The 26343-nt window shown below is 42.7% G+C and overlaps 1 protein-coding gene across 2 annotated transcripts in view; it reads right to left on the minus strand.

Annotated features, from left to right (window-relative positions):
• The window catches only part of galnt2 (UDP-N-acetyl-alpha-D-galactosamine:polypeptide N-acetylgalactosaminyltransferase 2), a 72741-nt gene extending 46689 nt beyond the window's left edge, over positions 1–26052 (minus strand). For both annotated transcript variants that reach the window (XM_074666306.1, XM_074666305.1), the window contains exon 1: positions 25541–26052. In XM_074666306.1, the coding sequence (XP_074522407.1) occupies positions 25541–25636 (96 nt within the window). In that variant the 5' untranslated portion in view covers positions 25637–26052. The remainder of the gene's footprint in view (positions 1–25540) is intronic.
• Between the last annotated feature and the right edge of the window lie 291 nt (positions 26053–26343).

The raw sequence follows: 26343 nt of genomic DNA on the forward strand, positions 1-26343 counted from the left end.
GTGAGAGATAAATGTGCATTCTGAGCTGAAATCATCTATCAAGGGGAAAATATTTCCCAGGGGTACAACCTGGATGAGCTCCTTGCTACAGTGACGCTCTAAAGCTGCAGCTCAGTGACACTGAAGGGAAGCAGGAGAGTCACGGCTACTCATCCACACCAGGAATACATATCAAAGACTTCTGTTGAACCGTTCTGGTTTCAATATCTGTTTGCACTTCTAACATTTCTTGATAAGTTCAGGACATTTAGGCCCTAATATGTTCCAGAAGTTGCTGTTAACATTTGCAACTCCCATGTTTGAGCTGCAACACCATAGCGCCTTTGTACTTTCATGCTAATCTTGCAAGGTCATGGTACTGATGCCCCAGAGAGTGATTTCACATTGTGCCATGGCGTGGTGAAAGCAGGAATCTAACACATATTGGGGGCTAAACACACCGACACACCGACACACACACAGCACAATTCTACCTCACCTGCTGCACAATGCTTACTCTAACGCCTCTGTTACTACCTTTGATGCCTGCACACCCCTCTTTAATATTCACATTTAAGGTGAAACGTTACAGGGCGTGAATATCTTACCTTGACATCACCAAAGCATGTACATTAGCATTTCAATGAGAGAATCTCAACACTGAAAACAACATGCTGGCAACTGAGGCAAGCAGCAACTTCCCCACTCACTCACTGTCAATGTGTCAGACCACAACTACATATCGGTTCGCCCTTTTTACTGCTGTCAGGAGAAACTCGGGAGAAAGTTAAGGGAAAATTTTGGCTGTTTGGGTTCAATTTTCGTGTAGTCTAAGCTAGACTTCCTTGCCGTCTATCATTTTCACACGGTGTCATTACCAGTCATCCTAGTTTGAAATTTTCTCACCATATGAGACAGATTATGGCTTTCAGTAAATCAGGCTCCCCACAAACAATTTAATCACATCTGTTGTTCTGCAATTAAACTGAACACCCAAGACATGGTCACCTAACGAAAACCCACGACACTCACAGCTCTAAAGCTGCAGAAATAGTTGTTAAGCTCAGCGGTCTTCAATGTTTTTCAGATCAAGGACCACCTAGGGATGGGAATTGATAAGATTTTGTCAATAGCGATCCTCTTATAGATTCTGCTTATCGATCTGATTCTTCATCGATTCCCTTATCAATTCCTGTTGTGATTTTTCTTGGTAAAAATAGTAGCTTTACAGGTTTTCAGTGTCAACACGTTTAATTGAGTTTATACTGTAAGTGAATAAAATGTAATTGGTCCCTGAGTCTGGATATTTCTGGGCATAATTATACAGAAACAGGTAAAAATTGCACACAACATGATGTTGATGTACTGTTTTGTAATATATTGATAATTCAAGTAGGCCATCTAGTGTCTCAAAGTGGTTATAGCAATGGTTTAAGTTGTTTGGAAGCTTTCCGTAGTTATGAAGTCAGCCATGAGCCTTTCATTAGCCTGTTAGCTTTTGACATTTGAAACTCTCAGTATTTTTTACAAAGAGTTGATGTGATTTGTTTCTGTGATGAAAGTTGAAATTCTATTCTGAAGCTGAAGTTATACTGATGTATGCTAACTGCTAGCATATCAATGCAGTTTCCCATGTACGTTAGCATCAAGCTTGTGCTATTTTGATTTTTGGTAAATAAGGTGATTTATACCATTTCGAATGTACTGAATATGAATCTCCTGAAAGAGAGTAATGTACATTTCTTTATGAAGTCAGTTCTTGGTAAAACTTCAAGCTAAAAATCATGAATCAGAGTTTTCTTGGGAAACGTTATCTAACTGTTAAGCTAAGGTAGCTGCAGAAGACTAGTTGAGGTAAGGCCAGGCGGCTCCGGCACAATGTAAAGTATTGATAAGGGGATTGTTAGGCACAAAGGCTAACGATATCAATGGACTGAAACCACCGAACTGATAGAGAGGCGTACGTGAAACATGCGGCCTTGTGATTGGCAGAGCAGCGACAGAGGCGGGTCTTCCTCTGTCTTAAGGAGCTAGATTTGAATGCTGAATGAACCTGTGTGCAGTTTGAAAGTGTGTTAAAAGACAATAACATGAGTAAAATGGAATAATGGGTATAATTATATGAAAATGTAATAAATTGCCAGATCATCCATAAATGTCACAGACCCCCTGTTGAAGATCTCATCATCTCATTCCTAAGCTGAAACTTATCGAAGCACTCAGTTACCCTGCTGCAGGCCTGAAGCCAGAAGCCACTAAAGCACCAAACCCCCTGGTATGTCAAAAATGCCCCTGGAGTGCTTGAAGTGACAAATAAGTCGATTTACTTGTCCAACTGTACTTTAGATTTTTAAATACTTAAATACTACCTTGAAATCTGACATAAAATAGCAAATATACAGCAGGTCTCTCTTCAAACAGCCTACAATATAAGACTATTTCAGGAACAAGATTGCACTGTCTGCACTGTCTATTGGGATATATCCCTGAATCACCAAGATCACTGTACATTTTTTGCTATGTTGGGCCAAAAGACTTTTATCACAAATGTGTGTAGGAGATGAACCTCTCTCAGTACATTTATGGAAGTCTTTGATATCAGACTATATTTCTCTGGAAAGACTAGGATAAAGTATTAAGGGTCAGATGGACCTTTTTTTTCACAGCAAAGTTTGGCAAAGTGTTGGAGTACCTGGGAACTCAGAGTGCAACTGCCTGAAATGTTAGATCCAATGAGGACTTCTGAGATCATTACTGTAGATGTATTTTGAATTTGCTACATATGTCAAATAATCTGTATATACACTATGCTGGATTTTTATAATATACGATTTTTTTACTCAAAAATATCAATTCCAAGACTTAAGACTTTGAAGCGTTTTGTTCACAGAGGCGATGAAAATCCTGAACATGCCACCAAAGAGGTATTAAAAGCCTCCAGTGTGAACGGCAGGTTGACAGAGAGCCGTCTACAGAACATGTGAATCACCAAGTGTCTTCATTCATCACTAATTAACAGACCTTTTTTTGTTTTAGCAATAAATTAATCATTTATCTGCCTGCAGCACAGATTATTTTCTTTATCCACTAATCTCCTGATGAATTTCATATCTGATTGTTCCACTTGATCTGATTTTACCATAGTTTCCCCTGAATCCAAAAGGCCTTTGTTTCAAAACAAATAATAAACTACAATCAGCTACAATATGTAGAGCATTTCATGGATGAGTGTGCCAAACCCTACACCTGGTTTTACAGTATTCAAAGTCACCTGGGATCAGAATTCCTGGATCAATACACTCGAACAGTTCATCCTTTCATTAAACATGAAGGCCACGCTCTGTGTAATCCTCTACAAACAACCATCTGTTCGTCCGTCTCCAGCCTGTCAGTGGTGAAACAATGAACAGAGCTCAGGTTCACGGTGTCATGGTGTCTGTTACGTCTTTTGTTCACGGTACTGTAATGATGCCTTTTGACATACTCAAACGCACACACAGAAGTCTTCTTATGTTGAGCGAGAGGGGTCAGGGACAAGTCTCTCTGTGTTCCTACCCAGAACTGCAGAGCGACATGAAAGAGCATCAGAAAGCAGGCGATAAAAAGTGAGAAGGAAAGCAGAAAAGAAATCAGGAGAGATGATTCACTGATGTTGACAGAAGCAGAGAAAAGATCTATGAGGAGGAGGAACAAGAAGGCAGAGACGAACAAGAGAGGTAGAGCGATGGAGCAAGACAACAAACCCCGGGAGTCTGTGTCCACACCTGAATTTAAATATGACACTTCAAGTGCTGACTGAAGGCAGGTACACACTGTGGGATAAACGGGCTGATTTTTGTCCCAACCTCCCCTTAACGATCACAGCCAGCAAAGGCCCGACTGTCCGGTGACATCATGTGTGATTTTTCTGTGGTGTGGGGTGTGTTAGGCCCCGTTTACACGACAACGTTTCATCTGAAAACGCTAAAACGCTGTGAAAAAAATCTGCATTTTTCTGCACGGAAACGCAGAGGCACTGAAAACGCTGTAGTAAGCATGCCAGGCCTATAGTCGGCGCTATAACTGTCGCGTCCCGAAGTTGCTTTTGGGCGATCTTCACCGAAGTAGAGTTGAGCCGATCATCTGGTGTATTGGGGGATACTAAGGGCGCGGTCACACTGGCCATCCAAACCGTGCCGTGCGACATACTGTATGATCACGGCACGATTGGCCAGTGTGACCACGTCCTAAGTTAAAAAGTGGGGCTAAAGATGCACATTTTGTAAAAAGACAGTCAGCAGATTCAGCAGATTGAGCAGCACAAGCACAACACTGTAGTTTGTGACAACCGTATCAACAGCACTGTTGTCCTGTTGCACGCGCTCGTGAGGAGCGGAGTGTGACGTCAGCGTTTCCGCTGAAAACGCCGGCTTACCATTTACACGGCAACGGTGTCGGTAGAGTTTCAGAGAAATCCCACTCATTGTCAAAAGTTTTTGTTTAGGACGGCTGAAACGCCGTTTCTGTGTAAACGCGAGGCTGAAACATAACAAAACTTTTGCATTTCACCCCAAAACCGTTGGCGTGTAAATGGGCCCTTTGGGCGCGATTTTTTTTCTGGTCAGAGCTGCTCGGAAGGCCTCCAATTCAGTGATTGTGGATAATGAACATGTTTAATATTTGAGACTAAAAATCCTGTAGTGTGTGGGGCGCTCTGAGAGGAGCCGAGCAGGTACAGTGGGTAATGTCACATGAACCGGAGCAAAGCAAATCAAGACGCGAGCTGACTCAACTGACTGACCTAAGAGGAAGTAAGAAAACTATCTGTAATACTTAAATCGACTTTACTCACCACCAAGTCACATTGTTATTCATACAGCCCATATCCCCGATGTCTCCACAACTTTTTCCATAATCCTTTTTCTTTTGTGTGTTTTTTTTGTTTAAAATTCTAGAGTCCAAAAACAACCATCATTGCTTTCTACCGTTTGTCCGTCATGTTTGTCAACACCGAAGTCACGTTTTACCATGTGAGATTTGGAATATTGAGAGTGGAGAAGCTGAAGCTCTGCCGAAGAATCTGTTAGTGTGTGGTGTCCTCGGAGTGCAGACAACACACGGTAAGATTTAGTTATCATCAAGTGTATGGTCTCTAAATGTGTGAAGTTTTGGAGAATCCTGTAACGTGTACCAGCCTTAAGTGTAACGCAGTGGACTCTTTGAGCCACAATCTGGAGCTAGAGTTCACTAGTCTTTAAACAGCACTGTGGAGTTTTAAACCTCTGAATTCTTCTGAAAACGCCATGATTCCACATGCTGCTAACGATTATTCAGCACTGGGGAAAGCTGCTTATTCCCCACCGCGAGTCTGTGGGAGTCTGAGAATTAAGTTGAGCAAATGACTCCAGATAATGGGCGAGTTCTGAGTCAATTTTCAAGAGAGAGGAAAAGCGCTGCAGGAGACGCCGAGCAAGGGAAATGCAAAACAAGACAAGGCGAGGGGGAGTAAGGGAGGACGGTTTGAGGTTCGTGCGGATAGAGATGAAGCTGAGGGGGAGATGGAGTGAAGTGCTGAATCATTGGAGTGTGTCAGCAGAGGGGAGAAGAAGTAGGCCAGGGCGGTGGGTGCAGAGGGTGGGGATGGTTCAGTTGTAGAAACTCTTTCATCAGCCACTTGCTTCCTCCCTTTTCTTCCCCCTCACCCCTCTCTTCCTCCAGGCTCTCTTTGATGCCCCCTCCTCCTCCTCGACTCCTCTCTGCTAACAGAAAAAGACTGTCCCTTCTCAGGTCACAGCGGTGGTCTGTGATTACAAAAACCTAAAACATTCTCTCTCCTGCTTTAAGACATGTCTGCGCGTTGTAAAGTGCTTTTATTACATTGTTTATTACAGGAAAATGATTGTGATTTGTGAAAATTAAAGCTCCTGGTGCTCTTTAAAGAAACGATCATGGAGAATATAATGAGGGGGTTCACTCTAAAAAAACATCAAAGCTTCGAGACGCATCGGTGGGATATGTATGAAGTTACAGCAAGAGCTTTGCTGAGGTCATCAATGCTACAGATCTGATAGACTCCTAACGCAGCACATGTTCCCTCATACCATGGAAGTGTGTGTGTGTGTGTGTGTGTGTGTGTGTGTGTGTGTGTGTGTGTGTGTGTGTGTGTGTGTGTGTGTGTGTGTGTGTGTGTGCCTGGTACAGAGAGCTGATTCAAGCCTTTAAATACTTTCTTTACCATACAAGGAGAAAACTTTTCTGTAAGTCAGCAGGGGAAGAGAAGGTGTGTTTTCTGAATGGGTATCATGTGTGGATGTGTACAGCTGTAGTGGAGGGGGTGGGTTGTGTGTGTATGTTACTCGGTGTGTGTGTGTGTTTAGGCTGAACCAAAGCCAAGATTTCTTCAGTCAGCTCTTTACATGATGTCATGTGTGTGTGCAGCGTAGATTAATATCGCTTTTACAAATATAAACTTGCTGCAGGTAAAAATAACAGTCCATGATCATCCTTTTTTTTTTTCAGATGAATCAGGGATAACCTGAAGCACACGTGTAAGATCTGACTCTCCTCTACTGAGCTCCAGCTGTTATGAATTAATGAGAGTCAACACTCCAGCTGAAACATAAACCAGAGTGATTCTGTCCTTGGCCTGGCACCAGTTAATCAGTCTTTACATATAAACTTTACAGTGTGCTTTAGATTGAGACGCTGGTGACATCAGCAGGGCAATGTGTCTTTTTCTGCTTAGTGTAAAGGTTTGAAACTTACTGTCTGAGGTCCTGAGAAATCAAGTACTTGTTAAAGAGGCTCAGTATTGTATTTTGTTACACTTGGAGGACTTTCAGTAGAGATTTTCAAATCCTGGCATAGGGTATCTGTCTGATACTGACACACACTTGGTCAGTCTGGGTACCTGTGGTGATGTGCTGACCTCCATCTATTCATCCTGTGTTTACAGCCACAGCATCCACAGCATGCGTGCACCACATCATGTGTCATCAGCGTGCCTGTGGGTCCGTCCGTTTTGTGATGCGTAGCATGCAGGAAGCCAACCACAAAGGCTAAGCAGTGTGGATGTATTATTTCCTCAATATGCAAACAACTTCTACAGCAGCGTGAAATGTCTGCATGGTTAATGTGTGAAGAGGCGGTGATAGCACTGGGTCTCAAACAAATCTCAATGAAGTCTGATGCTAAAGAAAATGACAAGTTCAATCCAACAAAAGGCATAAAAAGCAGTTAACTTTGTCCACTGCAGAAATAGATGAAACCACCAAGTGAACATTTGGATTAACCAGATGACGGTGACTTGACTCTTGGGGTAGTTGCTAATAGCAGCATCCAAAGCCCAGGTAGTGATATCACATCTGAACCTTAAAACTCGGCTCAAACACCCAGTTAATGAAAAATTATTAGAAAGAAGAAACATGGTTTCAATCAGCAGCAAGATACCCTAAATTAACTTACTTATTATATGTCCGGGGAAAAAGCATCATATCCCATAATGCATCTGAAATATATCTTTCCTCTGATCCTTTCAGTCAAAACCACATATCTCTAAAACAGCACAGTTTGCAGCTTTCTTACTAAGTCTTCTGTTACAAACCTGTCCGAGCCAAGATGCCCCAGATGATGACCTGCCCCGAGCTAGAGACCACTTTATAAAACTGTTTTCTCAGGCTTAATGTGATACATGATGGACTTTTCCTATCAAGCTGATGAAGCTAACACTCCCCAGAGGAAATTGCACGATATATAGTTTCAGTTCACAAGTACCAGTTCTTTATGCGCCCAAAGTGGCCCAGGAACTTTTTGTGCATTATTCATCCAGCCTCTGTGTCTGGTCATGAGTCACGAGTGTCTGTGGCTGTCTGAGTGTACGTAAGGACGCTGAGAACATGCAGGGTTTAGGCTGTAAACACGCCAGGATCACAACAACATACTGTATGATCTTAAAATTCACAGACATGTTCAGTGGGCTGAACCGCAGGAGGAGAGCAGATGTGAGACTTTTAACAAAGACTAATTACACACTCTAACTGTCGCTCGGTTTCTTTTCTGGCACACAAAGGAGAATTCCCGCTGTAATGGGATACAGGCTCTTTGAAACAAATTGCTACTCTCATCATGCTGCTCTCCTCAGGGAAAAGAATATGTCTCATTTTGAGTTATGATCTACAGTTTCACTAACCAGGCAGTGACATATTACAGACCTTAATCAAGCTGTTTTTATCAACCGGTGTAGCTGAGTGTGTGTGTGTGTGTACAGTTTCAGGGATTGTTGTCAGAAATATCCAACCATGGCCCATTTAAAAGGCTGCTGAAAGAACTCTTAACATTATTTCATGTGTGACGTGAAGGCTTCCAGGAAAGGACGCTGGATGCAGACTTTTTATTTAGCACAGGTTTGTAAAAAAAATTTTTTCCTCTTTTGTTCCTTTTCAGTGTAAATAACTTTTCATACATGTTTGTTTTTCGATCATATGATCAAGAAGCCTGAGTTGGAAAGTACCCCTGCCATCAGTCTTAAGTTACTGATCTCATGCCACAGTGTGTCACAACAAATGAAAAGAGCAATGTACAAACAAAAAGGAGAACAGTGTGTCTACAACACTAGCCAGATTTTTAGACTCTGAAGAAACTAAGGCCCCGTTTACACGACAACGTTACGTCTGAAAACGCTAAAACGCAGTAAAAAAAAAACTGCTTTTACACGGAAACGCAGAGGACTGGAAACGCTGTAGTAAGCATGCCAGGCCTGTAGGTGGTGCCATAACTGTCTTGTCCAGAAGTTGCTTTTGAGAGATCTCCATCGAAGTAGAGCTGAGCCAATCATTTGGTGTATTGGGGAATACTAAGTGCAAAAGTGGAGCAACAGATGCACATTTTGTATTAAGACAGTCAGCAGATACAACAGATTGAGCAGCACGAGCACAACACGGTAGTTTGTGACGATCGTAAGGGTACTGTTGTCCTGTTGTATGTGCTCGCGCGAGGCGGAGTGTGACCTCAGCGTTTCCACTGAAAACGCCGGCTCGGTGTTGCCAACTAAGCGACTTTGTCACTATTTTTAGCGACTTTCTGGACCCCCCAGCGAGAAAATTAGAGAAAAGCGGCTAGCGACTCATCTAGCGACTTTTTTGGTGGTTGGAGGCTCCAAGATCACGGGAGGAAAGTAATTAAAAAAAGCGCTGTTTTTTTGTCTTTCCCCATTTATGCATGGCCAGCTGTATACTACGGGCACTAGGACAGCTCAGTTGACAGGTGGGCAGCCACAGGTTCAACCTCCCCCGCTGTACAGAGTAGGGACACACTAGCACCCCCCTTGTTGGACAGAAAAAAAAGATCTGGCATTTAAGGTTGACTAAAACTCTGTTTCCGAAACGCGACAAAACTTTGCTTTTCACTCTAAAACCGTTGTCTAAACAGCCCCTAAAGATTTGGTTAGGTACAATCTTACTGCCAATCTATGGCAACACAACCCCTGTGACAAGTCTCTGAGTAGTCCTTTTTACACAGCCTGTTTAAGACAGGGTTGAAGTAATAACAGAGATGTAACAGAGGTGTAACCAGGGCGCAGGATAGCATAGCGCCATGTGTTCATAAAGAGCCTGGGCTGTCACACATTATTCCTGCATTGCACATTTGCACACTGGAACATCAATATGATGGAGCTGTTCATGCGTAAAATCATAAAGGTGGTATAACATCAGAGCTTCATTGCTGTGTCTCTGTGTGGAAAGAAGGTTATTGAGACTTGTTTGGCCTTTTCTTGTATTTTCCAGAGTAGAACAAGATCTAGACAGCAGATTATAGACAGTCTAAGTTTTGTTTACATCTGCTTCCCCATGAGTTCACGTGAAATCATATGAAACCATTCGAGGTATGAACCACAGTGGTATGTTTCTCCAGCTGACATACAGGCCTAGTTTGTTTTTCAGATTTTGCAGTGTGCTTGTGTTTGCAATTCTAGTGCTAAAAACTGACTTTTTCTTAAGATGAGAGAGGTTTTAAATTTGGAAATGACTGTCTCAGTGTGACCTTAACAACTGAGCTACATTACGCTGGCTTCAGTCACCTCACTGTATACTGATTTAAGTGGATGAACTCATTAAAAATTTAACGGAGGTTCTCTCTTCCCCCAAGCACACCATCACATGTACCTGTGACCTGTGTGTTATAGATGTGTCTCTTGGGCAGCTGGTTTGTTGTGTGTTTTCTTTGTTGGCTCTGTTTTTACCTTTTTATAAACAAGGTAAAACATATCCTGGATTACAAGTCACTTCACACTCTCTGCTGTTCTTATGTTCTGCCATACTTCATGTGCTGTGCTGAGTTTTGGGGAAACAACTACAAAACTACATTACAGTCACTAATCACTTTACAGAAGAAAGCAATAAAAACCATACATAAGGCCGGCTATTTCTAAAGTCAAGATTACTAAAATTCCTCAACATTGTTTCTTACCAGACAACAATAAAAACGCACAAGGCAAGAAATAATCAATTACCAAAAAACATTCAGTCCGTTTTGTAAAGGAGGTTGCAATCTGAGAGGTGAAGAGAACTTTAAAATATTAAGTAGACGCACAAACATTAAAAGTTTCTTTGTATCTGTTATTGAGGTGAGCATATGGAACAGTCTAAGTGAGGAAATGAAGAAATGTTCAAGTAAAAACAAGTTTAAAAAAATGTACAAAATGATGATTTTTGCAAGATACCATAATGAAGAGAATTAAGTAGTCTTAAATATGGTTATTATCAAAATATAATGATTGTATGAGAATTATGTATATCTGTGTGAAATTATAATTACTATTGTGGATGGAAGTTTTCTGTTGCAATGTCCAAGCATGAAATAAGGGTGCGTGGACTTACGGTAGTAAGTGCATAGTATCTGCATTTGTTTGTAAATAATTGTTCGGTAAAAGGGTGGGAATTAATACATTTTTACTTCATCTCACTCCTTTTCGAATATGTGATTAGATAATGTCTGTTTTTTTTTTTTGTATCTTTTCTGTCTTTGACTAAGATTTTACTTTAACATCTGCTTATGTAGGATGGCTGGATCATAACTGGCTGAGACTATGACAGGAGTTGACAGAGCAAACAGACATTCAATCAGCAATGACCCAGAACCTTTTATCGTTCCCAGTTTGCTGCTGATTAAGAAATTGTGAGATGAGTGAGTATAATAATTTGGGTTGGAGCTCTGTAAATTGACAACAACAGAAACAGCAAATCCATCAATCCAGCCATCATATAAATGCACTAATGTTGTAATTTAGATTACTCCTGCTGTTTAAGTGTGATTTCATTCAGCTGCCCTTGTACATTTTAATGAAGCCAGCTGAGCTGACATAAGTCCATGTCACTTTTTATTGCTGAAGATCCGTGTGCTGTGCTGGAGATCCGTGTGCTGTGCAGTTAAAACCTCCGTGGTCAATCATTGACGAGCAGGGCGGAGAGTGATCCCTGACCTCTGAGAACATCACATGCTCTGAGTTGTTGTCAGGTTGTTAATGAACGGCAGCTGGAGGAAAAGTGACAGGAAGTGAAGAGAAGCTGAGAGGTGAGGCGAGCCGAGTCACCACAGGAAGGAAATACAATCACTCAGGTTAACTCTCTAACAAGGAATGTACTATATTTAAAACCCAGCTACTCCCACTTCTGTCCAGAGCTACTTCATGTTAGCAGCAGACTCAGCCTTTCTCCTCTGATATGATGTTTAACTCCAGAGAAGAACAACATGCAGCAGAAAAGGTGAGCAGGAACCAACTGAAAGCAAGCTAAGGTGTCAGATTATTTTGTCTATTCTTAGCCCGTCTTAATGGGGTCTGACACGATCACATCTGTTCCATCCCCACTGAGCTGAGAGCGCTGATAAATTGAAGCTACCTTTTAAGGCAGAAACGCACAGACACAGGAAAAATGGCACCAGGCCTGCTGGCCCAGGAGCTGAGGATCCTTTTACCTCCTTACTGTGTGTGGTTTGTAAAGCTAAGGAGAAGGTCCCCAAATGGGTCACAGGCCTGCTTCAGGTGGGACCGTACGTGATGGCAACTTTTACACCAAGATGACTGACTGAGTACTGGCTTATTTCAGGAGCTTAAACTAACTGAATAATTAAAAAGAAGACAACTGGTATGAGAAGGCAGCAGGCATGCAGAAGTGCAGAAAAAAAGTATATTTGTGTAAGACAAAAAAAAAGCAAAGACAGCAAATAACTGGAGGGAAAGAGACCACAGAGTAAAGTGAGTGCATTACCATATGGTCTGTTGGAGAGAAACGGAAATTTTAGCATCATCTCACGCTGAAATATAACCTGAGGAACCAGGGGAACAAGAACTGCTAAACAAACATCACACACACACACACCCATATCTAAGAATACACAAATATGTGTTACTCAAGGCTAGTCTTTGTGTGTTTTTTCACACATTATGCAGTAATTGATTTACAATTTAAGGTGTTGAGAGATGTTTAGTCATTTGATATCAGGCAGAGGAGAGACAAAAGCTTAATTTTCATTTTTGCTGTTATGCTCATTTTATTAGCTGTATCTACTAAGATAGATGAAGAGGAGGAATTGTTATTATTATTTATCTATTTTTTTTAGAGTCTTTTCTGTCCAGCTGGCACCTCCGTAGTAGCTTTTCAAAAACCCTCATGAAGTAGTGCTGTGCTACTTTTACTCCAGCTAGTTATGGTTAACTAAATGGGTAAACAGGGTATCTCCAAACAAGAGTATGTTTACTAAAATAATGCCTCTACAGCACTAACTGAGCCTTATATCTGTTCCTGGCAGCCCTGGGACCCCTGACTGGAGCTGATGGATACCCCAGCTTGTTCTGAGTATAGTTATTTCCTGTCATAAATCATTGTACATGAACTCATACCATTACAACTGGCACAGGCTGCAGAGTCCTGAGGCAGCAAATCCAGACTGACATTGATGAGACACATTATACATAAAGCTCTGCTCATACAAACTTAAGGTTGAGTTTCTGTTTAAATGAAAGGTTTGTGTTCAAACAGAGACATACTTCACAGCAACGTTCAATGTATAAAAGCATCAATCTGCTCCTACAGAACCATCATCCTGTAAAGCTTACCTCTCCCTCTGTCACAGGAGGGAGTGTGCCATACAGTAGCAGTCTGTTTCAAATACCACGGGAGAATTGCAGTCTCAAGAGTCTTTTTTGGAGGAATGATGGATTTTCAGGCTTTTTCCCTTCTGAATTTCAACCACTTGGAAGGATGACTCCTTTCTGTGCCGCATTCAAGCTACCTCATCTGATCTTTTTTGAGCCATCTAACACAGACACAGCAAATTTAACTTCAAGGAAGAACTGGAAAAAAGGTTAATGCTGTGTGAAATTGTGTAATAGGTTGGTAAATAAACTCAGAATAGTCTGAGGCACAAAAGTCCTGAAGCTGCTGACGTGTCCCTGAGAGGAGAAAGCAGCTCACAGGGAAAGGCAGTGACGTGGGAGGACAAACGGGCAGAGACAAAGTGAAACATCAGGTTACGAAGATTACAAATTTTAGCCACCTTTATCTGATGTAGCATTACTCTTAGGATCTACTGTCATACGCAGCCGACAGACTAAACTGGTTATTTCAGGTTCTGGTGATGAGTGATTGTAAAAATGCAGAAATTTAACCAGCCACCCAGCCCGTTTGTCAGTCATTTAATCTGATGTCTCAAAGAAGTGGGAACAACCAAGTCAGCAACTCCACTTCCTGAAACCCATTTCAACAAACTGTAAAAGGACTCTTTACAGGCTTCCTCTTCTTTAACAGTATTTCCAATAGCACTTCAAACTTCACCGAAGCCTTTGGACTGTTTTTATGAGGCTTCATCTTGAGTGCTGTGGCAGCGTGTGGGGTCACGAGGAGCTGCAGCAGCACGACTGTCATCAACTATCATCTCATCTTCTCCAGCTAAACCAACTTATCCTTCTGTTTTTCTAAAAACACATCACAAGAATAATTTTCACTCTCATGTGCTTCTTGTTACTAATCTTTTATAACAGCCATTTTTCTTCGTTTCACATTATTTGCGATTTCCCAGAGTTCGAGATGCAACCTCAGGAGAGCAGGCCTGAGAATCTGTTGGTGACAGCCGTTTATCTTGACGAAAGCTGTGGTTTGCACTTACATAAAACATGTGTCTGTAAATTACTGCTTCACGTTTTGGTTCATGAGGCTCCTGTCAGTCACAGTCTTACATCTCTGCTATCTGTAGCAGGAGGGAAAAAACAGCATCATGGGAGAGAAAAAAAAAAAGACTTTGCTCATTCATCCTCACCCACTGATAACAGGGCCAGGGGTCTGAGCAGTACACCAGCTCGGAAGACAAGTGGAGTGACCCCCTGAATGTCTCTGCCAACCACTGAGGTTTAAACCTGTCATTTGTATTAATACTGTGTAAATATAAAGAGTGTTTAACAGTGGGATGAGTGGGCAGCTTATAGAAGAGGCCTCTCCGCATGGTCGGCAAAGTCTTGATGAGTGTACAGTGAAAAAGAGTTTTGCTTAAAGTTTCATCATTTCTTTTCATAACTGATTTAATGATTGATTATTCAATAATGGCTCATAAAATGTTTTCAGTCACAATGGCCTCAATGACCCCTTCAGCCAACAAGGCCTAATGCACTCTGTAGAGACAGGGACATGAGGAAGCAGCTGAGTAGAGTCCAGTAAATTTAAATTCAGAGCTCCAAAATTTTCTAGTGGACATGTGGAAACAGTTACAGACAGATGAGACGGTCAGCCTTAAAGCATCCACTTAAAAGGTAGAGTCTACATGGTTTTCCTAAAAGAACTAAAATGTCAACTTTTACAGGAATAATCCTGCTCAATTGTCATTTCTAAGCCTCTATGCATGTGTGTCAGTGTCTGTGTCTGCCTCAACCCCCTCCCCCTCTGCCTTGGTTGCTCGGGATGTTTCTGGGCGGAGACTAAGCATGGTTACATCAGCCAATCCAAGTGTGTCCAGTGCTGAAGTGAATTTGCGTGTTGATAATAGCGAGTGGAAGAAGCTATCCTGAGAGACTATGATAGCGGATGTGGCACAGAGCAACAAAATAACCAACGTTAAACAAAACACCAAACAGATTAAGCTTATTACTAAACAAGAGTGACTTTCACTCACAGCTCAAGATGAAGAATGACTTGAGTTGGCTTTCAATAGAGCTGGTATGTGTCAAATAACCCAATGATTAGCTTGTGCTAACATGCCAAGTCAGGTGCACAGCTCTCAAGTCTCTCCCATGTAGAAACACAATGCTACAGGTGGTTGCTGGGTAAGTGAATGTGATCGTGTATTTATGGTCGGAGGCAGTGGGTGTGTGCTGCCGCTGGCACTGAGCCAAGGAGGAGGAGCCCAATTTTTTGTGTTTACAAACAAGTACAGAAAATTTGTGCAAACCCTACGCTTAAGTAGCCCTTAACACAAACTGTCAGAGGGACTGCAGGAGCTCAGCATTGCCAAACCATTATAAAATTTTAACAAATTAATATAATATAAAGCCCAAATTAAAGCCTTAGCATCAAATAAAGAAACCTCTGGTACTCTGATGCAGTGGTGAGCATGTAGCAGTGCACACAAGCATTTTCAGGGGAATATGGTTTCAGGATGACATTTCCAGTGAGTGTCTGAAAACAAATGCTGTTTCATTGTGAAGATTAAAGCATGATGTACTGAAGGGGTGAGACATTAACACCTCCCACCAGGCCAATGTCAAAAATCTCTCTACCTACCACTTGCACATAAGCACACATTATTTGGACCATTCTTTCAAAAGCCTGTAATTCAGCTGCAGAGTTTAGACACATATAAAGGCATATGCTCGTTTATCCTGTTTCCCTTTTAACTAGACATAACTAAAGCAGACTAATCTGAAAACTCAGTGTTATCTTTACTGAATACTGTGGTTATAATGCATAAAACATCTCTAGGCCATTCAAACCAGACAAAAGAAATGTGTCCATTTGGACTGAGGAGCTGGTTTTTCTATGTGACTTATTGGCTTTGTCAGTATTGTGGCCTTCATTTGCTAAATATTGCCAAACACTGGAAGGATTTTTTAAGGAAAGGGTGAGGCCAGTGCACAATCTCAACATCAGGACTCTATGATCCTACTGTGACAAATCCACACATATCGGCAGTGAATGTTTGGGGATGGAGTGGGAGGCCAGGATGACGGTTTCATGTACCTCAATCCGCCTTGCGTTAAATTCGTTCTGAAAGTCGGCAGCAACAAACAGCTTCAAGCAATGCAGATGGAGAATCTAGGCACAGATTTGAAATCCTTTAAAAAGACAGATGAAATATTCTCCACAGACCTGAAATACACAGTTTGAAGGCTGTTTGTCTTTTACTTGCCCTAAAATTTTACCATACAGACATGTTTAAAATATGAAGATAAGGAAGTTTAAGCTTCAAATCATAGCTCAAAAAACTAACTTCACCTTTTAGAATCATGGAGTGTTTTCTGTCCACTCTGGTGGACAAATGTGAAAGTACTCAAGTTGTACATCCGTTGGAGTTGCAATCAAAGTAAAGCTGAATAAATACTAAAATAGGGCATTCATCATCATCATCATTATCATCATCCATCATTTTCCCATCATTTATTTCCAAAAATTATGCCTATCCTTTCAGAAAAAAAACTCCAACCACACAACAGCGTGCATTGTTTTAATTAAAACAAGACCGGGTCCAGCAGCAGGGACTGGAAGAGCACAAATTGAATTTCATGGATGGTTGTTGCCTCTAGAAATGTAATTCTTCCTATTGATTCAGTGGTTTTAACGTCCTACTCACTAACAGTGCACAGGCACAACATCCCGACCACCTGCCCTCACGCTCAGGTGTCTTTAAATCATCGGATGTGTTAACGGGAACACAGACTCCAGCTGACCTGTTTGCTGCTTCACTGTGAAGTTCGTCAGATGTCAACATCATAACACAGCTACATCAGTTTGCCTCTCAGTGACAAATTGAATAAAAGAGGGCTGCTCTGTTTTCTCTTGCTGTCAGAATAAAAAACAGATCTTTGAAAAGCTCTCGCCTCAGCGCTGGTCTCATGAACAATAGATACCCTCGTCTCTTTCAACTTTTCCATGAACGCTGAGTCGTCTGTGCCAGGGAAGAAATCAAGGCAAGAGGAAAATAATCCAGTTTGGAGCTTTCTCACAGATGCAGCATGCTGTTGTGTTTAACCACCAGGAACCTACCAATGATCCAGAGGGTGGATATAAACAAAGAATAATGTAGTAAAACTAAAGTTCTCATGCCAAAGATCAAGGTGTAAAAGTATCTGCTGGCAAATGAATGAGAAAATGATGACATCCTTAAACTGTTCTCTTAAATGCCCACCTCAGCACGGCTATTAACCAAAACTATTTCCTTTGTCTCTTGGCTATATCTCAGCCCTCATACAAACAGCTGTCTGTTCACCTCAGCCTGTCATTTAGGGCTGAGAGATCAAAACCAGGCCCATCTGACTGGTGGAAATAAAAGCTGCCAGCCCTGACACAATCCACCTTTTACCCACCGTTTGGATCTAGTCTCTTTTTTCGAACTCATTTTCCCCTCGCTACATTCTTCTTTCCTCTTCTTTCCACTGACATACCCTCATTTTTTATCCTTTTTTCATTAGTTCAATCACAGTAGGTGTTTTAACTGATTATTTGCCAAATCATACCTTCTTTTTTATTGTTATTTGCCAAACTTTTCATTCTCCGTGGCCACTCAAACCTGTCAGACAAATGTAAAACTGTCACTGAATCTATTAGCTAAACCGAGCAGGCCAATTAAACTAATGTGAGAAGAGAAATGGTTGAAACCCGAATCTTTGGCTGAATGTTTCCAGCTGACGTGTTATATACGCGCCTGATGGGGCTTTACACGTGGTGCTGTGTTGGAGACTGAGGCTCTAACTTTCTGTCACAGGAGTTAAGTCCTTGCTTGGTGATGAAACACAGAGATTACTGAACAGCACTGATCTGATGATGTAGTGTGAAGCTGTTCAGACCTTGTTGTACAGTTCAGTCAGTAAATTAAGGTAAAAACCTGACCCTATGATCAGACTGAACACATCCCCATTAGCCTGTTCAGCAAGAGAGAGCAGTACATGTTAGCTATGCTGTAATAAAACAGGTAGGACAACTTCCTTTTGAGTCACTCGGTGCGAGGGAAATCACACCCCTTCATGACATGACTGACACCACTTGCGTTCACACCTTTAGCAGATAGTCTGTGATGACATATGTGGGGCACCACCTGCACACAAACAGCCACCGTCACAGTCATCTCTCAGTTCTTACACTGTTCAACACACCAACAACACCTCTATGAAGCGGTACAAGCTAGCTACAGCTCTCTGTGCCTTTTGTTGGCTGCTGGCTGAGAGTTAGGTTACCTGTCCCTGTTGGCTTTTGCAGCCTTTGCTGGTGAGTGGAGCACTAATTCTGAGTCTGTGTACAGCTTTGTGTTTTGAGATAAGCACAGGAGAGCAAAGAAGAGTCTGTTTTTTCCACAGGGGAGCAGCCCCTCTTTACCTGACAAGGACCAGCACGAGGCATGTCCCATGTGTCTGGAGACAGTCCACGCCAGGAGGGCGTTTACTGAGACGAAGCATTTTGTGAGGAAAAGTACTGTGAATGATGAAATTGCATGACATGACCCTGACCTCTGTGAGCTGAGGAAGCCAGTGTCGTCTGTATGAATGGGGGGCTCATATACATTGGCAAGCGCTAACATTGCTTAAAGGTAGAGTCTGCAGGATTTCCTAAAAATAAAATGTCAACTTTAAAGTAGAGCTGCACGATTTGGGGAAAAGGTGCGATTTGCGATTAGGTGGAAAATATTGCGATTGCGATTGTGCTTGCGATTTAATAAAAAAGGTTGTGTCATGATGAGTCTACAGATTTGCTTGGTTATCATGGAGAAGAATCTGAATTGCATGTGCTGACATTGCGATTGCGATTGCGATATCCTCTTTTGCGATTACGTAATTGCATGTGCTGACATTGCGATTGCGATTGCGATAATCGTGCAGCCCTACTTTAAAGGGGATTAATCCTGCTAAATTGTCACTTCTGGGCCCTTCATACATGCGTGTCAGTGTCTGCCACGAACTCTGTTCTCTGCCTGTATTATTTTGTTTTGGCTGTTTCTGTTCTAGGCGGAGACTAAGCATAGTTACTTCAGCCAATCCCAGCACATAAAGTAATGAAGTGACTCTGAGCATTGAATAGCAAGTGGAAGGAGCTATCCTGAGAGGCTACAATAGTGGACGTAGCACAGGGAAAGATAAACACAACCAAAGTGAAATGAAACGCAAAACAGAAAAAGCTTTTTACTAAACAAACATGAAGCTTGGCTCGACTTTCACCCGCTTTCAGGCACTTGGGAACAGCTCAAGATGAGGAGTGACTTGAGTTGGCTTTAACCTGAGCAGGTATGTGTCAAATAACCCAGTGATTAGCTTGTGCTAACATGCCAAGTCAAATGCACGGCTCTTAAGACTCTCCCAGTTAGTAATGTTACAGGTGGTTGCTGGGCTGGTGAAAGTGATCACGAAGTCGCGGTCAGGGGCAGTGGGTGTGTGCTGCCGCTGGCACTGAGCCAAGGAGGAGGAGCCCAGTTTGAATTTGTCTTTACTAACAAGTGTCGATAATTTATGCTACCTTTAATATCAGGGACACAGATAACCCTGTTTGCATTGTCTGCAGATATTATCAGACCAATGAGCAGAGACATTTATTCTAAGTTTCCACAAACACTTATTAATCTACCTCAAGCGTACGTCTTCACAGACCTTCTGCTTTGAAGTCATGAATAGAATCTTATTATTCGTGTTGTGCCTTGTTCCCCTCCTTCATGAACAGAGGTCATAGTTACAACATTCTATTTTTTCAAGGTTCGACAGTACCACTGTGTCTAATTACAGATGCTGAGCTGTGATTGGACAGCCTCTGTGTAGGGGTGTGGTTGGGCAGGTTGTTAATGTCAGACATCAAAGGGAAGACTCTAGAGGGGCCGTTAAGAAACAGAAACAACTTTGCTTCTTCCCATGGGCAGTCTACTGTTATGTCTCCCTTGAGCAAGGCATCCCCTCCCCCACACTCCAGCACACTGACACAGACACGCACTGAAGTGTTGCTTCAACACAACAACAATTCCTCTCTCCCGGGGACTCCCAGCAAAGAAGTTGTGTAACTCTAATGTGACCGTGACGCAGTTTCTCACTTCAAAGACTGTTTTTATTTAGTTATCCCCTTACAGAATAATTCCTTAAAAACAACAGTGACACAACTGTGGCTGCTTTGTGTCTCTATACCCTCTGAATCGTGCCGACAAATGCCAGATGTAATTATTACTTAAAGGAAACACACGCACACGATCAATACTTCAAACAAAAACTGTGCATCTGAGAAGGATTGGGTGTCCAAAGCTTTATTCAAGCCTTTTATCGATTAAGAGTTTGCTCAATAGAAGTGCATTCAGTCAGTTAGAAATAATGGATGTGCTTTCTGGATGAACTACATTTTATTCTGGATATAAACAATTTAGGCTGAGAAGCCCCCAAGAGGTTTCAAAGCCACAGGTGTGTTAGCTAGAGGACTGCTGCAGTTACACAACAGCAGTTACTCAAACACATGTGATCAGTCTTATGAGTCAAACGTGTCAAAGCCAACATATATGACGGAGCTATGACTTCAGAGAACACAGACACAGTGCTCGGTTTGTGAGTCCCTCACTGAAGCAGAGACAGAGAGGCCACTTTGTGGAGCAGAGGCAATAATCTATAGCATTCTGCAAATATCCACCAAATGACAGCCGATGTACCAGACATCAATAATGCAAATTCATCACCTTCACCCCCCAGAGAGTGACGTGCAACTGCTCAATCATCTTCTGCAGAGCAGGATCAGCGAAGTCCCGCTGCTCAGAGTAACAGACAGATGGATTGATAAAGCCAAGTCAGAGGCATGCACGGACAGGCTGATTCTGAACGCCTTGAGCAGCAGATAACAGCGGCCCAAGCTTTCCCACACGATTTCTCCTACAACTGGCCTTAAAAGATCCCAGGATCCCTGCTGCTGAGCCAATTTATATGTGCTTCTCTCACTGCAGTTTCCTGGAAGAAAAGCACTCGTGAATCCTGTGCCACCAACTACAAGCTAATCCAATCCCCTGAATAAAACCACTACACACTGACACGTAGTTCCAGTGATCTACCTTCAGGTAAGGGCTGAGCGCAATATCAACAGAGGATGATTGGACTGTATTTACAACATTTGTCTGGAACTTGATGACATGAAGATTATGCACCGACTTGTGGTTGTATAAAATCGCACATGGGCTGCTCTTCTGATTGTATGTGTTTAATTATACACTCACAATACTTGCTACTGGTATTAATCCAAGCACAGCAGACAACTTGTGCTAAAAAGTCTGCATTTTTTGTTGGTTTTCCTGTGGTGAGGTGCCACCCTCCTCTATCTGCCATTTAGCTCCCGTCTAAAACTGCTGATTAACAGGAAAGCAGACTCAACACTGGGATGTTTGCTTCTAAAAAAAAAACCCTCAGAGGCTGGTCCAAAAAGGAAGACTTTAAAGTGACCTCCCTATGAGCCAGCACACTCAGTTTTGCAACATTGTCCCCTCTGTGCACAACAATACACATACAGATTTGTACAAAGTTGTTCTCCTGGGACTGTCTCGAAGTTTCCTGTCAGTATACTGTGTTTTGTTTACGGCAAAGGTAGAGAGGGAAGGGGAAACTCACTTTCTAATTCACAAACTATGCAGACAGGAGTGTCACAAAAACACAGAGAGGCAGACAATAAGAAGTGCTTGATGTAACAAACTATGAAATGAAGATTTAGCATGAAAACACGAAGATGACAGTGAGTGACTCAATACATCCACCGTTTTCAGCCTTTCATCTCAGTTTACGACACAAGTGCTCGTTATTCAGTCCAGTAAACCTGAGAAGGTCTCCTGAACGGTCATTATCACTGCCCACACTCATAAAATACAAACTTTACCAGTGACACAGCTCTGACATCTTGATCAGAGATAAACAAAGTTTTTGTTCTCCAGAGCTACACAAATGGTTTCAGGGACTTCATCACAAACAGAGGTTTTCATTTCTGCCAGGGACATCATTTTAACCTGAACAGCCCTGATGGTGTTCAGAGAGTCTTCACATCATCATACAAAGTCCAACAAGAGGACACTTTCCCAGGTAGTGTACGAGAGAACTACGAGCAGCAGAGATGCTACCAGGGGAGCTTTTTGATTGTAGTCACCACAGTGCCCTCGAAGTAGAGAGGCAAGTAGGACAAAGTCCTGTGGCAGATACTTAAGATTATTCAGAGGTGGGATTTGGATCAGCTCCTGTGACAGTGAGTCCTCAGACAGGCACACAGGGGGCTGCTGCTGAACTCCGAGCTCAACAAAGACTCAAAAACACAGAGATGTAAAGATGTGTGCTTTGTGATGTTCAATGCAGTCGCTATCTGAGAACAGTGAGATGAGCTGAAATATGTGCTGTATAAAGTCAGCATTATTAATGCCGCTTTGAATAAGCTGTTTGGAAGTCTTCAGATTTTCTTCCCGCCTCTGAAGCACAAATCTTCAAGTCCCCATTATCCGGAGTGTGACTAACACCCGAATGAATGAACACACAGGCTTTTGATTCACACCTTCCACATAAGTCCCTAGGAGAAGCCTTTGTCCATTTCTGGAAACCTTTCAACACCATTGCTTCATCAGAGACCAACCTTTCATTTTCACCTGTCTGTGGCCAAGAAAAGAAATGGATGAAGAGGTAAAGGAACAAAATACAACTAGTCAGAAACTTCTTACAGCTTCAAAAGGAATGTCTGGCATGGGCACAAGTATTTAAAGGACTTTAATCCCCAATTATTTACGTTACAATCCACTTATCTTAATTTGTGATGATTGTGTTGTGTATCAAATATCCGCAGATTTTACAGTAAACAAAGAGCAATCTTAAGTTACTGCATTGAACTCTGGGAACATAATGCTTTGAGGATCATATGCTTAATGAGCTACATCCAAATGTTCCACGCATTTAACATGGGTTAGCAATAACCAGATGTTTTGGTTGCAAATATTTTCACTATAGTTTGAGAAAATACTGCAAAAAAAAAAGATTTGAAGTATCTAGGCATTACTGAAACTCTTGTGCAACACATTTGCTAGTTTGACCTTTCTGACAACTCTGGCCCAGCTAAATAAGTATGAGCAGATGGACAAGATGCTTTGCTGTTCAGTCATTCCTATGGGCTTCTTACACGCCTGCTACAGCCTGAGTTTCCCCAATTTGATTTAATTTTTTTTGTCGGAGCACATGATTTAGGGATTGGTTTTGAGATGTAAGGAGAACTTGAAATGATGCCAGAAACACTGCTTCAAAAACAAGTTCAGGGAATGAAATCCTTCAGCAGCAAATATTTCCCATGACAGCATGGGAAGTTATTAAACGCCTCAACTCCTTCAAAGTGGAGGATGATGAGGTGGAAAACAGCAATTTACCTGGGCAGGACCACCTTTGTTTAAAGAGATTAAACCTCCGTCTGTGCAAAGCCAGCAGCCAGGTGTAGCTCATCATCCAGGCTCCACATTAAAGCAGCCTGCAGCCCAAGCCCAAAGAAAGTTGCTTATCATAGAGTGCCACTTTGACCCCCTTGACAACCACAAATACACACACACAAGCACACACACACACACACACACACACACACACACACACACACACACACACACACCTCATAGAGCGAGGGAGCTATCAGCCTAATGGAAAAGTAAAAGGGGCTGCTCTGGTTGACTGGAGCAAAGCAAACACACAGAGACAGATAGGACAAGACAAGAGACAGGTGGAATACACGCAGGGAGTTCGCACACGCACACACACACACACGCACGCACACACTAGTCTGAAGGGGTAATAGAGGCAGTAATGTGCACACTGCCACTCACACAAATCATCTCATACACACACAGCAGGAGAATATACACGGGGGAATTTGCACGCACACACACACACAGCTTGCCCAAGCTGGATGTTCCCAACACAATAAAGTGACTGTGCTCTGTTGCTCTCCCTCACCTCACACACACACTCACACTCACACACATGCACACAAGTACACACCTGAATAAGGATGCAAGTACAATGGTAGGATGTCTTCTACACCTGGAGCAGATTTGAGTTACAACCCATGCATGACATACTACTGCCTGTACAGGCCTGAAATATTATGAATGGAATCTTTGCATCCACATACACAAATAATGCTCTCCAGCTTCTTCTTCTACTACAGGATAAGGTTTGTAACAAACTTTATGTTTCAGTGAGAAGAAATTGATATACACCAGCTTATCAAGTACCATACAGAGTGTAATAAAGCAGACTTAATAACAATGTAGCAAAGTTTTCATATAACTTTATGGTAATTTGAGAAGCTGGGTTACTTCTCAGTTCTATTAGCTTATGCTGAAGGGTGCTACAAACTAGGCTGCATACTAACACTGTTATCTACTGATCAACCAGGACATTTATATTAGTGCTAGATCTATCTAACATCTGAAAATGAGTAAAAAAGGTATCAAATGTCTCTTTGCTGCAGTGAGGTTTTTTTTTTAATGTAGCATAGTTTCATCAAAATCTATCATTTCTACTTGATAAACTCCCATACTGATTAAATGATAATCACTTGAATCCGAAATGATGGAGTCAGCTTTTGCCGGTAGCCTGAATGGCTGTTTAAATTAAGTTCGTATGAAATTATTGAAAGGCTTCAAAATGTTTAACCCCTTAAAACCCAATTTTTTAATTTTTTTAAGTGGCTATGCTGTTTCCGTGGTAGAAATCAGATATAATCGCAGCTGGCATGTTGAAAATCACGGACAGTGTGGATGTACTATCAGAGCTTTGACTCGTTGAAGCAGCACACTTCCTCATCTCTGCTCATTTCTCGGAGAAGCAGCAGCAACTTGTGCTGACGTGCTCTACAGTCTCACCCCCCTCCACACACACACACACACACACACACACACACATGCACACACTCATACACACACCACCACCCCCGGCCCTGTGAGCCAGGCCAGCCGCCCTTTATTAACAACAACCCTTCAGCATGCCTCCACCTCCACACCGCCCATACATTAACCGGTAACGCCACGTTGAAGTGGTTACCATGCTGCCCGGTGAGGACGTGCTCCGCTCCCGCTGCCACGAGAGGGGAATCACCGGCACAGCGGGAGGTCTGTGCACGCCGACCGACGGCCAGCCTAACTACCCTGCTGCCCTTGTCCACGCTCATCTCCACCAAATCAATGCCTGCCCACTGATACTAGCAGGCCCTTTATCCCGACCGTCACAGCATCAGAATTGCAAAACCGAGCCCCGTACAGCAGAGGAGCGTCAAATCACGGCGCTCCATCTTCGCTTTGTCCTGGAAGAAAACCTCCACACGGACCCGCGACGGACCGTGTAGCCGAAAAGGTAGTCGAGGAAAGGAAATCCTACCTTTCGACTCAACGCTGTCCCCGAGTAGAAGTAGTAGGCTATCCCCAGCACCCACAGCACCGCAAAACACAATAATATCCTCGATTTCCTCCGCATGGCTGCCCCGTTTTCTCGTCCTCCTGCCTGCGCGAATCGTGGCTCTGCTCCGGTCTGACTGTAGCAGCGGCTCGTCCCGGTCGACTGTGTCCGAGCAGGGCGCTTCTTCGTGCGGCTTCTGCAGGATTTGTCAGTCGGTCAGGGGGAGCGGTGGGAGCAGGAAGCAGCCAACATCAGCGAGGTTAGAGGGCAAAGGCTAGCATACTCTAATCCAATCAAACACCGGCTCAGGCAGCCCTGGAGGAGGGCCGGTGCTGGCAGCGAGTCGAGCTGTGCCGTGCGGTTCTGTGCTAAAGCCGAGCTCAGGGGGTGGGGTCAGGCGCTTCAGCAAATGATTGTTGTCAAATATCAGTTCTGTAGCTATGGGAGCTGTGTGAGAGAGGCTCTGTGATCATCATCCTGCTCAATGATTTCACTGTCTGTCTGCTGAGAGCTGCACTTGCTCTGTAGGGACGCCAGGGGCGCCAGAGTCTCCTTAAACCCGGGTTAAACCAAGAAAACAGAAGCTGCCTTATTTTGGTTCAGAGCCAGTACAGGGACAAGCCGAGAGCCTCTGAGATTATTACATTAGTGTGCTTTAACCTTTGTTTAAAACCTCTATCTATTAATTGATCCAACCCCTTCTGGCTAATTTCCTTGTTTCCTTTACTTCTCCAACCCCCTGGCTCCTTCTAAACTTCCTCACTTTCTTTTTTTCCTTTTTTGGT

This window comes from Halichoeres trimaculatus, unplaced genomic scaffold, assembly GCF_033239565.1.
Source record: "Halichoeres trimaculatus isolate MK-OKI-2021-1 unplaced genomic scaffold, fHalTri1.1 fHalTri1_scaffold_3, whole genome shotgun sequence".
NCBI classification, from domain to species: Eukaryota; Metazoa; Chordata; class Actinopteri; order Labriformes; family Labridae; genus Halichoeres; species Halichoeres trimaculatus.